Genomic DNA, 14,215 nt, shown 5'->3' on the forward strand with positions numbered 1-14,215 from the left:
TAGGCCGGACAAGCCTTGCTCCGCTCATCCAAAAATGCCGAGCTCGTCCTTGCCGAGCGCTCTCGATTTCATGATGACTTGAGGGTCGAGCGAGAAAAAGTCAGATCTACAAGGGGAGTCTGAAGACGGTGAAAGCACAGGTGGCCGAGCTTGAGAAGGAGAGAGATGAGATGGAGGAAAGAATGAAGAAGGCTGAGGGCGAAGTGGCCAAAGTTTTGAGGAGGGAGAAGAGAAAAATGAAGGAGGTTGATGGGGCAGCTTATCAGGCCGGTTTTGACCGAGCTGGTGCCGAGTACATGTGTGAGGCTCGGTCCATGGTGAACGATGCCATTAGGATGAGAATGCCCATTGCTTACCGAACGGGGTACAAGGACGGCGTGAAGGCCGCTTGTGGAGTTATGCAGCTGGAGGCTGATACGAATTTGATGAAGTCAATTCCTGCTCCTGTAGCTCCCAAGCTTGTGCTCCCATATACTGAAGAGGAGTGTGCACCTCTCCCGCCAGAGGAATTTCCCAAGAGCGAGGATGATATTGAAGACCTGACCGATGCTGGCGTCGTTGCAGTAGATTCGGCAGGTTTGGAGCAAGTTGGTGGTGGTGGCAAGAAAGCTGGTGCTCAAGCCGAGCAAGAGCCTGTGCACGTTGATAAAGATGTTCTTGCCGAAGGTGGTGCTGGCAGTGGTGGTGCTGATGCTGATGTCGACGCAGCTGGAACTGGAGTTCATACTGAAGAGGCTGCCCAAGGTTGAGGCTGCTGAGGCCGAGGCTGAAATACTTCTACTTGTTAATTTTTTGTTTTCCTTCAATTTGGACTTTTGTTAGACTGGACGGATCCGAGTTTGGATTTTGTCGTGCCAGATGTAATGAAGGCTAGAACGTTTCGCCGAGCTTGAATGCAATGTATTTGTTTTTTTTAAAACGGATGACTTCTTTTTGCAGTGCTTTCTTGAATTTGTCATACTTGCTTGATTTGAAATTTGTTTGAGATCATGGTTATCCATAGCCCCTTCTATGGTTTTGGGTCGACTGAGTTGTGTTGATATGTAGCAAAGTAGAAACTGCTTCATCATTTTGGTGTTTGCCGAGCTTTGAACAATGCACATTGATATGATAGCCGAGCCTGGGCTGTAGTAGAGATGTTGATGTGACATGTTGCCGAGCCCTGGTTTAATGTTGTAATAGTTATTCTGTAGCCCCCACTTTGGTTTGGGTTCGGCCTAATGGAAGGAATGTTTGTCTAATTGTTGAAGTTGATAGTTGTAGGTATTGCCGAGCTTGAACCAAAGTAGAGAAAATAAAAGAAAGAGAGTTTGCCGAGCGTGTGTTGTTCTCGGCCAATTGCTAGTTTAGTGGATGATATTAAGGTTAATTGCCAAAGTTGTGGAGGGCGCACATCCTTGGTTTGGGGCTCGGTCAAGTTGTCAGCCCTTAGCCAAGGTGATTAAGTGTTGTAATGTTTGTGGGCGGTTTGCTCACCAAAATGTGAGTGTAACCAGGCTGTGGCCAACCTCAGAGTCTTGCCAAGCCGAACCGGAGCCCAAATTCCAGCCATATTGTGTATTTTTGGGTTCGGTGGATCGGATGTCCGTTTTGCTTCTTTTGGGCGGCAATAGTGGCCGAAGCAGAGGCATAGGAGCCGTTTGTGGGTGTGACCGAGATCAACGTTTGTGGTTCGCCAAGTAAGCCAAGGTAAATATAAATTAAATGGAAAGGAATTTGGAACTGTTAATGACGACTGCCAAATAAAACTTCTTTGATTCCACAATCGTGAAGTACAGGTTAAAATGTAAAAACATGGGCCGAAGCCAATAAAGGAAAAATGGATAGGCAGTGGCCGAACATAAGGCACATTGTTGGGATTCCGGCTACATGTATGCCTTCTTGAGGTTCTGTGCATTCCATGGGTTAGTGAGAACTTTCCCATTCATGTACTCCAGCACGTAGGCACCTTCACCAGCAATCTTGACAATATGAAAGGTACCTTCCCAGTTGGGTTTGAATTTTTGCTTTTTGCTAGCTTGCACCACCTTTCACCAAACCAAGTCGTCTGGTTTGAAGGTCTTGGTTCGAACACTTCGGTTGTAGCCTCTTGCCACTTGTTGTTGGTATTCAGAGAGCTTTAGCTGAGCGTCGTCGTGTTTTTCTTCTGCCAAAATCAATTCTTGTTCCACTGCATCTTCATTAGTTTTTGGATCGAAATTCTCTGTCCTTAAAGTAGGGAACTTGGATTCTAGTAGGATAACCGCCTCCATGCCAAATGCCATCGAAAAGGGAGTTTGGCCGGTTGAGCGCCGGGGTGTAGAACGGTAAGCCCAGAGGACACGTGGTAATTCCTCAGCCCATTTTCCCCTCTTGGAGTTTAGTCGTTGCTTGATCCCGGCGCAGACGGTCTTGTTTGTAGCCTCGGCTTGTCCGTTCCCTTGGGGGTATGCTGGTGTAGAGTTGAAGAAGCGTATCCCAAATTCCTCACAGAGGCTGGTCAGGTCTTTACCGACAAATTGGCTTCCATTGTCTGATATGATGGCATACGGAACTCCAAATCTGGTAACAATGTTTCGCCAGACAAATCTGCGAATGTCGGCTTCTGTGATTGTCGCAAGAGGTTCGGCCTCTACCCATTTGGAGAAGTAGTCTGTTGCGGTGATCAAGAACTTGAATCCTCCTGGTGCTGTTGGTAGTTTTCCGACAATGTCGAGCCCCCATTGTGCAAAGGGCCAAGGGCACCAATAGGGGAGAGGTTCTGGGCGGGTTGCTTTGGTATGGGTGAAAACAGCTGGCAGGGTCGGCATTTGCGGACAACTTCTTCGCAGTCTTTCTTCATGTTCTTCCAGAAGTAGCCTTGGCTCATGGCACGTTGACAAAGGGAGCGGCCGCCAGAGTGGCAGCCGCAGCTGCCTGAATGAAGTTCAGCGAGAATCTCGGGCACTTGGGTGGGGTGGACAACGAGGAGATACGGTCCGGAGATGGATTTCCTGTATAATTGGCCGCTTTCAAAAAGCCAGTAGTAAGCGGCCTTGTTTCTCACACGGTAAGCCTCCTTCTTGTCTGTGGGCAGGGTGTTGTGCTTTAGAAATGAAGCAATCTCATCCATCCAGCTGGGACCGAGTTCAACATTGAGTACCTCTGTAGTGGGCTCAAAAGACGGGCGGCCAATGCTGCCGAAGTTGATGGTTCTGAGTTCTGAGGCTGTGGATGCCGATGCGAGGCCTGCAAGTGCGTCCGCGTGTGCGTTGTGCTCGCGATTGATCTGTTCGATGCTGAAATTGCGAAACTGAGAGATGAGCTCAGCTGTCGTGGCTTGGTATTTCGACATTCGAGGGTCCCGAGCTTCATAGTCACCGAGTGCTTGATTGACGATGAGTTGGGAGTCGCAGTAGACAACGAGGTTGGTGACTTTCATCGCGATGGCTAAGCGTAAGCCAGCAAGGAGGGCTTCATATTCAGCTTCGTTGTTGGTGGCTGGGAAGTCGATGGTGATGGAGCTTTCATAAAGTGTTCCACAAGGTGAGACCAAGACTACTCCTGCTCATGCTCCGTTGCTGTTGGAAGCCCGTCGACATTAAGTCGCCAAGTCTCGCCTTGAAAAAGGTGCCATGGAATGGTCTCGGAGCTACGTTCGGCAACATTTTGTGGGGTTGGAGCATTGAGTGCCGCTGTGTCTACTGGAGTAAGTTCTGCTATGAAGTCGGCCAATACCTGGCCCTTAATTGTCGTTCGTGGCTCAAAGCTGATGTCGAAGTTGGCAAGTTCAATGGCCCATTTCGAGACTCTGTTGGAGAGATCTGCTTTTCGAATGAGAGCTTTGATGGGGTGTTCTGTTAAGACGACAATAGGGTGTGATTGGAAGTATGGTAGGAGTTTCCTAGCCGCTGAGACAAGAGCAAGGGCTAACTTTTCAAGCGGTAGGTAACGAGTTTGAGCTGGGAGGAGTGTCTTGCTTGTGAAATAGATGGGCTTGTCATCGGCGCCTTCCCGCCGTACAAGTGCAGAGCTGATTGCGTGGGCAGAAACGGCGAGATAGAGATAAAGAGTTTCAAACTCTTTAGGTTTTACCAACAGCGGGGCCGATTTTAAGTAGTCTTTTAGTTCGGCAAAAGCTGAGTCACAATCCAGGGTACATTCAAAGTTGCGTCGGCTTTTGCCCTTCAAGGCTTGGAAGAATGCGTGGCATTTGTCTGAGGATTTGCTGATGAATCGGTTGAGAGCCGCTGCCATCCCAGTGAGCCTTTGAACTTCCTTGATCGTCCTAGGTGGGCACAAATCTTGAACAGCCTTGATTTGGTTAGGGTCGGCCTCGATACCTCTTCGAGTGACAAGGTGTCCGAGAAATTTCCCAGCGCTTACCCCGAACGCGCACTTTTCAGGATTCAGCCGTAGCTTGTGTAGCTTGAGGATTTCAAAAACTTCGGCCAAGTCTCGCAGGTGGTTGGATTCCTTCTTGCTTTTGATGACCAGGTCATCAATGTAAGCCTCCACGGTGTGGCCAATTTGTTCTTCCAACATTTTGAATATTGCTCTGTTGAACGTTGCCCCTGAATTCTTGAGTCCAAAGGGCATGACGCGGTAGCAAAAGATGCCATATGGCGTGATGAAAGCAGTTTTCTCCATGTCGTCGGGGTCCATGGCAATTTGGTGGTAGCCACGGTAGGCGTCCAGAAAGCTAAACCGAGCATGGCCTGCTGTTGCGTCCACAAGTTGATCAATCTTTGGCAGTGGGAACCAATCCTTTGGACAAGCGTCGTTGAGATTGGTATAATCCACGCAAACACGCCATATGCCGTTTTTCTTTTTAACAACCACAGTGTTGGATAGCCATGTCGGGTATTATACTTCTTGGATTGCATTGGCCTCCAGCAGACGCTTGACTTCTTCGACGACGGCGTCGGTGTGTTCGGCTGCAGAACGCCATGCCTTCTGGATGACAGGTTTAGCGTCCTTCTTGATGTTGAGGGAGTGACTGATGAATTTGGGGTCGACCCCCGGCATTTCGTTGGGGGTCCAAGCAAAGACTTCGATATTTTTCTTGAGGTATTGGAACATTTCTTCGCGGTCAGCCTCGCTGATGGAAGAGCTGATGAGGAAGAATCGGGAGCCATCCTCGTTGACTGGCATTTGGACGAGGTCTTCCTCTGCTTTGTCTTCGGCTTTTTGGCCGACGTCGTCGATTACTGCCATGTCGGGGACTTCAACCCATTGTACTTGTTTGGCTTTGGCGGAGTTGTGGACGGCAGAGACATAGCATTTTTTGGAGGCCACTTGGTCACCTCGCAAATCTTCCTGTTTTCCTGTGGCGCCGATGAAGCGGACGACCTGGTGGTAGGTAGAAGCAATGGCTTGCATTCCGTGGAGCCAGGTTCGGCCAAGAATGGCGTTGTATGGGCTTGGTGCGTTGACGACGATGAATTCGACGGTCAGAGTTTTTGAGCCAACGACGACTGGGAGGAAGATTCAGCCAAGCGGTCAGACGGGTGCGCCGTTGAAGCCGATGAGGGGTACGTCGGTAGGTTGTAGGGCTGACTCAGGTAGATCCAACTTTTTGAAAAGGTCGTAGTACATGACCTCTGCTGAACTTCCTTGATCGACAAGAATGCGTTTGACATCATGTACTCCAATTTGGACAGTTACGAAGAGGGCGTCGGAGTGTGGTGTTTGCACACGTTCAAGATCGCGCTCGGTAAAAGTAATCATCCATTTGGGTAACTCTTCTGTTCGTGGACGTTTGGATCCAGGTCCTACTGCGAGTACCTGCCTGGAAGTTGACGCGCGACTAAGGTCGGCCTGAAGAGTTGATTCAAGGTCCTTTGACATGGGGCCGTGGATAACGTGTATCAGTGGGCACTGTTCGTTGGGGTTGGGATTTGTCTGCCGGGCGGGTGTTTTTGATCGGTCAATGTATTGATCGAGATGGTCTTGAGCCACCAACCGTTCCAACAGAACCTTGTAGGGAGCACATGCCATTGTGTAGTGGCCGAGCTCATTGTGATATGAGCACTTCTTTCTTGGGTTCTGATCCGCTTGGCCGTTGTCCATGCCGAGCTTGCCTTGCGGCCACTCGAACCATGGTTGCCTCATGATTTCTTTTAGGAAGGACCAAATGGGTTCTTTGAAATGGGTGGTTTCGGCCACGTAGTCGTGCTCTTTTGGCTGGCGTTTTTTCCCTTCTTTGATGTAGTGTACCTGTTTCTTGGGTTCCAGGTGCTGGGTGATTGCTGGTGCCGGCTGTTGGGTTGCGGCCGAGGTGAAGGATGCTGTCAAGCTCGGGATTCCCGGGGCCGCACGGTCCACATAAAACTCTTCAAGAGCACAGAATCTCTCCACGACGCGCATCAATTCTCCCATGCCATGTGGTGGGCGGATGGCGAGCTCGTCTAGGATCTTACTACCGGTTTCCAGACCGTTTTTGAAAGTGCGCGCAGCCCAGTATTCATCGATTCCTGGAATTTCATTGAACAGCTGCCAATAAAGCTCGGCGTATTGTCTGAGTGTTTTGTTTGGGAGCTTCCTCATCTGGGACAAGGACTCAGGCTCCTTAGCTGTCCTGTTACTGGTGATGAAGCGAGTGTTGAAGGCGCGTTCAAGGTCGGCCAGGTTCCGTATGGATCCAGTGGGCAATTTGTTGAACCACTGGAGTCCAAGGGAGCCGAGGCTGGACGGGAACGCTTTGCATTTGATTTCGTCTCTCGTGGTGCATAGCTCAATGGTTTAACGGAAGTGGATAAGGTGGGTGTAGGCTTCGCATGTGGTAGGATCAAACTTCGTAAACTTTGGCAGGTGGAAGTTGGGTTCGGCCGTCGTGTTGATTATGTGGGGTGTGAAGGGTGAGACGCCGAGATCCTTCAGTTGCCGCTCAAAACCAGGGCGTGGCGGCCTGCCGTGCTCATCGGTCTTTGTTCTCTTAGACTCTCTATCTGGAGATTTTTCGCGGTTTCAATGCCGGAGTTTGTCTCATAGATCTGCTGTCACCCGGCGATGTTCGTCAACCATTTCTCCTCTGTCCTTACGGGATTTGGTCTCCTTTGGCTCGTCAATACGCACGCCCTTTCCGTTCCGTCGGCCATGGTTGCTGTCTTCGGGCTTTTCTGCAGGGATTTCCCCGAGTCGTTCAGATACATGACGTCTGGTCTGCGCGGAATCTCAGCTACGGTGTGAAACCGTTGTGCGAGAGAATTCTGCGCGGCCAGTGGAGTAGGTGCTTGTAAACGACTCGGTGTCCCTTGTGTTGGTTCGATCGCGATGTTCTTTTGAGCGGTGTGTTGTAGATGCGGTGGGTTGCTTGTAAAGGATAATTTCTCTGGCGTCGCCCGAAGCCGGGGTGAAGCCTAGGCGGTCTTTAACGGACCCGCGTTGGCCTCCCTCGTCCTGACGTCTTTGCGGTGGTGGTGGAGGTGGTGTTCGCCTTCTTCTACCCCCTCCTCCACCAGATCTGGATGCGGCGGGGGTGGTGTCTTGTTGCATGTGCTGTTTCATTTGGGCCACCTCCGCCCTTATCGCGGCCAACTCGTTATCGCGTTCGTCGTCGCGACGCTGCAGCAAACGGATGTAGGCCGTCGTTACGTCGTCCGCGATTGGTGAGAGACCGGATCCTGGTGCGAGGGAGATGGACATGTGCCTCTCATGGGGTGTTGTGGGGATGACATTTTCGCTAGCGTCTTTGGTCCCTGAGATGGCTACATCCGTTTGATCTCCGCCCATGGTGAGTGGTTTGGTCGTCGTTTCGCGGAGGAGTAGGTGGTTTGGAGGACGTGAGAGCCGTTTGAATCAGAAGCGATTCACGTCGGGTTCACCAATTGTGTGGCCCGTGATCCTCGATCTTCTCCTTCGTTGGTGACTTGATGGTTGAGTCTTCCCCTAGCATGCACAGTAAGCGCACGACTAAAGACCAGGCCGGGGGTTGTCCCGACAAGGCCCTCCAGCGTGAGGATAAGTAATGTGCAGAGAGAGTAGGCAGAAGATTATGAGAGTGAGTATGTAGTAGCATGTACCTGTTTAGGGTTACCATCGCTAGGTATTTATACAGCTCCTTGACTTGCTCTCTAAACACAAGCACGTGACTTGCGCGGGCCCGGCAATGTCATCGTGACGTCACCAAATAGATCTGGTAACCGTTTTTAGGGCTGAGCTGACACACCCATGTGCGCTCATGATTATCCCAGGGCTTAACCGTCTCCGCACGTGGGTGGGCATGTGGCCGCGCGGATGGCCGAGCCCAGAAGAACTTGTCGATTGCCTAGCTTGAAGGGGAGGCGAGCCTGAAGGGGATTTGGTCTAGGCGACATAGTCCGCGATCCGACCCCAAATGGTTGCCGAGCTTGACATAGATCCCCCGTCGCCGAACGCAAAGCAAAAGCAGAGCCGACGACTGGTGTGCCTCGGCTCATGCCGAGCCCTGATAGAGTGGATTAGCTTCCCTTACCGCGACTAGCAGCAGCAGAGGAATAGAGGTGGTCAATGGTGGAACCCCAATTAAGCTTGGCCTTCTACAATTGAGGTGTAACCTGTCCATGTGTTCCGTAACTGTCTTATTCCGTACGTCACATGTGATGTCACCCGAGTCAGTTACCCGAGCGTACCCTCCACGCGCTTGCTTGGAGACCAAGTAAAGCGAGGTCTATAAAAGCAAAGGGACTCTATCTTCCCTGGATCTAACATGATCGTCGGAGAATCACTAGGCTGCAACCAGTCCTTGTGACTTGCTGCAAGTTAGGCAAACTGAGCGAGGACCAATAGATGAAAGAACCAGAGCCCTACCACAGTCCGGATCCCGATTAATCGAACCCCCACACAATTTCATGCTTGCACTTGCGCTTTCGTTCCGCTCACGCACGCATTTTATGTGACCTATTGTCAAATGATTAATTAAACTACCTGCTTAAAAGTTTTAAATGGAGATAAAATTGTGGTAGTGCAGCCTGATTTTCGGATAACCTATTAAAGTGGGGCCCAAAAACCACAAGAAATGAGGCTGACACTGGTAGGCTTTACACGGGACTTTAGAATTGGACCAAATAAAAGCAGGCCGAACCTGTCAACGAGTGATCCAACATTCAGCCCCAAACAAAGTTACTAGAAAATACGACAATGCTTCACTCCAGTGACGCTAGCTTTGGAAAATGCTAACTACAGTTCTTGAAACTGTGGAGTGTCTAGAATAATACTCCTACATCCATATCAATGGAGTAAAATTTTCCATATGAATTAAATTTTTATTTTTTCGATAGCTCAGGTGTCAGAGTCAATTTAGACGCACCTCGACTAATCCTGAGGGGAGGGGGGTGGGAGTTCCCATTGCTCTCTTGCAAGGTCCCAATAAAAAAAAATTTCATATCAATTAAAATTTACGTTCATATCGGTAGACAGTGTGAAGTAAACTAAAAATTATGTATTTTATTTGGTTTTATGTGAGTATGTTGGGTGGTGGCTAGTAGAGCCTTGCATTTTGTTAACCTGCAAAAGATACATTAGAGCATCTTAAAATAAGAATACCACTTCAGAACAAAAAAGCCATTGTACGTATTAGGTTCAACAAGAGATTTGAAAAAGGTAGTGATTTTCGCATTCCCTATTTTGATACATGAACTTCATTTTTTGTCCTTTAATGGAATTTTTATGTTTAATTTTCATTAAAAGACAAGAGGTGGAGTGCAATTATCAAAAAAAAAAAGGGAGTGTGAAAATTATTTCCTTTGAAAAATAGCGTTCAAACTTTATAAGTAAAATAATATAACTTTGAGTAAATGATCGTATGCTTTGGATAAAAAAATTTACATGAATTAATGATAAGAGTATTTTAAAAATAGAAACAGAGATGTGTGATCCGATGTGAGAGGAACAGTAATGAGCATCAACTCTCTTTTTTGAATGTCTAATGACTACTCATAGAACAGTTGACTATTTTAAGGTGCATATAAAAAATATCTAAAAAGTTATAAAAAGAATATTGCATAAAAACATGAATTTAGATAGCCACGATATATATTCTTGTAAAAAGTGTTCAAAATTTTGTATAATGTTTGTAGGATGATGCTATGGTGTCCCCGGTCATTTTGGGGACACCATAATTTTTGGCATAACTTCACCATTATGAGCATAACTAAAACCCATTACAAGCATAACAGAACCCAAATAAGGCATAACCAAGGAATATCCAAAAAACCAATCAAGGCATAACCAAACCCAACCAAAAGTTACGGTGTCTCCAAAATGACCGGGGACACCGAAGTCATTCCCATGTTTGTAATGCTACAAAGGAACAGGAGCAATACGTAGTGGGATCTATATTTTGGCTTCGTTCAACATAACTACCGCACCATGGGCAAGCGATGTTAGCATCGATCACTCTCAAATTGATTAGGGGATTCTGTAGTGTGACAAAATGACGTAATTTTGCCATCATTTAAGGCTATGTTGATAGTGTATGGCGCAAAGCTCCACTATAATGCAGGAGTGCATTACAGACAAGTAGAGATTCAACATGGCCGCCTGGCCGGGCCCTTAATTGGTGAAGTTTTAGAATCTCCCTAATTCACATTTATAGTTCCCTGTTTCCCGTTTCCGAAAAATTGACTATTGTCCCACTGATCATTTCTACACTCGCATTCTATCCAGATCATCGATATCAACATTTTTGCTTTTCATTTTTTGCAACTCAAATTGCAGAAGCTTAAAAAACAAAATACCTACAGCCTGGTGAAAGTGTTCTATGAATGTCTTTACCTTTTTTCTTGCTAGTGTGGTTCATCGTTCAATTCCTAGATTAGTCAATTCCCTTAAAGCAAAATTCTATATTATTAAACGAAAAAATAGTAACTAATAAGAATCTACGCGAAACCAAATCATAGTGTGAGTTGAAGTTTAACCAAACAAGGAATTTACTATGAGGTTACCAAACACTTTTGATTTTCAATTCTTCTAGAAAGAAAATTCAATACATATATACATACTAGTACATAAAAAAAATACATTCTATTACCTTGACAGTACTTTTCTGCGCGCAGCTGTCGAAATAACAAATGCTCCAAAGTCAGCCGGCCGATTCCTTTTGCGTTGGCTTGGCATGTAAAAATGGACACTAGATATTTTGGCTTAAGTAGCAAACATGGATAAACTATAAATTCAAATATTTTGAGTTAGAAATTTAATAATTTCTTGGGCCAGGTTAGGTCGTAAAAAGGAAAATTTTGTGAATTCTTTAGTTTCAGCGTAAATGATCATGACCTGTTTTGATTGAGCCAAAAAAAAAAATTGATATATCCATAAACTGACCCAAATATTCTTTATCGTCGGAAAAAAATGGACACTTTAATAGTATAACTAAAGTCCCTTTTAGTTGCATGCAAAAGCAAGCTAGGCAAGTCATCAATCAGATGAAAACAAAAGTCAATCCTAGCTTTTATAATATTCAAACATAGCACATCAATTTCCCACCTAATTCCAATCTTCAATAGAAAGTCTTCAAAGGTGGGTCCTACTTCATTCTATCACTCAATTTCTTTTTTGAACTTGTCATTCTATCATTCATTACCTCGACATTTTCGAGATTCTTCATTTTTTTTTTTTTTAATGGAAATTCTCTTCACCACATCCTCATTTTTCATTTACTAAAAATTATTTTGTTTTCGTTTAGAGAAGAGATTCTCTCTCCTTTCGTTTGCTCTGCACAGGTAACTTTTATCTTTTTAAACGGATATGTAACTAATGTATGTCTTCTTAGATATATAATCTGGTTAAATTTTCAAGATTATCTGGATTCCCTACTCTTAAAACTGCTTTTTCAGTCATTTATGTGAGTAGTTCATTAAAATTTATATTTTTTCTCTGACTTATTTAAGAAGTAAATATTCTTGGACATTCCAAACTAGAATAGTAGACAAACAAAATGAGACAGATAAAAAAAAAAAGAAAAAGAAGCTTAGTTTAAAAGTTTGCATGTACACCATTTTATTGAAGTAAATGATGTATATGAAGTGTGAACACCTCAGACACTACGTAGGGCCTTTGGAAAGACTTGTAAATGATGGTCTCATGATAATTAATCTAAGTAGCCACTATCCTTGACCAGTCATGGGAAAACCCTAAAATCAGCCTAGCTTCATATTCTCTTCAATGTTATGAATACCGTACGGGCCAAGATACCGATTTTCCTACTTGTACGGTACGTACCGGTACCGATCAAATACCGGGTACCGTTTCGGATTGATCGCTATTAGTGTTATTTTCCTACTTAAAAGAATTTATAGTATAATATACACTTTTTTAAAATTAAAAAAAATAAAAAATCCTGTATTTGCCCGGTACCGTCCAGTATTTGCCCGGTACCGTCCGGTATTGTCCGGTACTTGAAGAAAAAAATAAATTTAAAAGTAATCCGGTACCGATCGGTATTTGAGCCGGAACGAAATTAAAGGTACGGGGTACTAGATTCTGTCAAAAACGGTATGTACCGGCCGATACGGAACGGTATTGATAACATTGATTCTCTCTCTCTCTGGTCTCGTCTTCGTAGCCCCCCAAAAAAAAAATTTAATAAAAAAACCCAAAAACCAACTCTTGCATTCTTCCACAAATTCCACAAAAGACTACTAACCAGAATAATAGTAGTATATACTACTGACATATTGAAATGTATGTGTTGAGAAATTGGGCAAGCCAACAAACTCACACCACTTCAAAAATATTTGAAAAAAGAATGCAAGACATCGAGATTTTATGTGGCTCTTCAACGGGATAGTTGAATACATGACCGGCTCACGCCAATTTTTACTATATATTGAATGAATAAAACGCAAGAGTTAATGTCTGCTGCGTATAACAAGTACTTCTTCTTCTTCTTTTCTCAACAAAAGAAATGTATTAATCTTTGAAGAAGATATACAAAGATTAAAAGGCAAAAGCCATCCAATACCTAAACTAGGAAAGAAAGACCCAAACCAAAACAGTATATAGCATACATGTATTTATAACCTAGGATTTACATTACTTAACTATCGTAATATCAATTTCTAGGTACAACGCCAAATCGGGTTTGCCAAAAGCCATAAATTTATATATCTATTACACTTTTTTTTATCGGCAAAAATACTTATATCGATAACTCGATAAGGGTACATCGAGGGACACAAAAAGATAGAAATAATACTCGCTTCAAGATATTGATACAATATGCACTTCATTTTATAGAATTAACCTTAGCCCCTTTGGCTACTCGGGTGAGAAATGAAAAGAAATGAGCGTGGTTTCTCTTAATGATGAGAAAAAAAATAAAAAAAACATGTATTCTCACCATCTCATTTGGATAAACCTTCCAGTTTCTCTTCTTCCCACCTTTAATGGTTGCGTAAAGGATTCTTGATTCTCACCCTCTCTCACCTTTTTAAGTTTAACCATCCAAATAAGGAAAAGAAAGCTCTTCCCCCACCTTTCTTTCTTTTCTCTTGAAATATAAGAATTTTTTTATGGAGGTTTCCGTAAATATGCTTTTACACAGCTGAATCGCATGGTTCCAAAAGTGTTTGAGACGGTCCGGATTTAAAAAGAACTCTTCCCCTGAAAGAGTTTAGTTAAACTAATAGAAGAGTTCTTTTAAAATCTGGACCATTAATTGCCAAAACAGACGGATAAGATTTGCCGCCTCTGTGAATAGTTATTCTCCTCCCGAAAACCCTCCATCCAAAGCGCGCGGCTTTATGTTCTGGAATGATGTTGCATGTTGTTAAGAAACCATTTCTTCACAATATGCGGTTCCCTTTTCCAACCAGCAACAGGTAAATTAGTAGGGCATAACGAACATATTTCGCAAGCAATGCAATTCTCATACTTCAACACGGCTTCGGTCCTGAAATCGCCTCAATAAACGTGATCAATTTTTCATAATGCTAATAGATTATTACAACTTTAAAAGTAAAAATTATAAAATGGGGAACACATGGGATGGTTCTTTCTTTTTTTTTGACAAAATTGGGAAGATTCTATTAATAATATCCCATCGGCACTTACATAATAGAGTTCATTACAAATATCTTGGTTTTTTTTTTTGACAAAATTGGGAAGATTCTATTAATAATATCCCATCGGCACTTACATAATAGAGTTCATTACAAATATCTTGGATAAAGCCAAACTAATCGTCTAACTATTGTTAAACGAGAAAAACAGAATGCAATCGATGTCTTTCACACCTTCCCAGACATTGAGTTTGACCCAAACAGAGGCACTCGCA

At 44.6% G+C, this 14,215-nt stretch overlaps 1 protein-coding gene across 1 annotated transcript; it reads right to left on the reverse strand.

Annotated features, from left to right (window-relative positions):
• Positions 1-5,460: 5,460 nt before the first annotated feature.
• Positions 5,461-6,507, reverse strand: LOC131299701 (uncharacterized). Its single transcript, XM_058325281.1, has 2 exons — positions 6,178-6,507; positions 5,461-6,051 (listed from the first exon to the last, which is right to left on the reverse strand). The coding sequence occupies exons 1-2, from the start codon at positions 6,505-6,507 to the stop codon at positions 5,461-5,463; spliced, it is 921 nt and encodes a 306-aa protein (XP_058181264.1).
• Between the last annotated feature and the right edge of the window lie 7,708 nt (positions 6,508-14,215).

This window comes from Rhododendron vialii, chromosome 9a, assembly GCF_030253575.1.
Source record: "Rhododendron vialii isolate Sample 1 chromosome 9a, ASM3025357v1".
NCBI classification, from domain to species: Eukaryota; Viridiplantae; Streptophyta; class Magnoliopsida; order Ericales; family Ericaceae; genus Rhododendron; species Rhododendron vialii.

Excerpts from the sequence above, each read along its gene's own strand:
- LOC131299701 (XM_058325281.1), bottom strand. The coding sequence starts at position 6,507 with ATGAGGAAGCTCCCAAACAAAACACTCAGACAATACGCCGAGCTTTAT. Across the intron at positions 6,052-6,177 it reads ACCTGGAACCCAAGAAACAG|TGGCCGCAAGGCAAGCTCGG; the intron begins GTACACTACATC and ends CCATGGTTCGAG.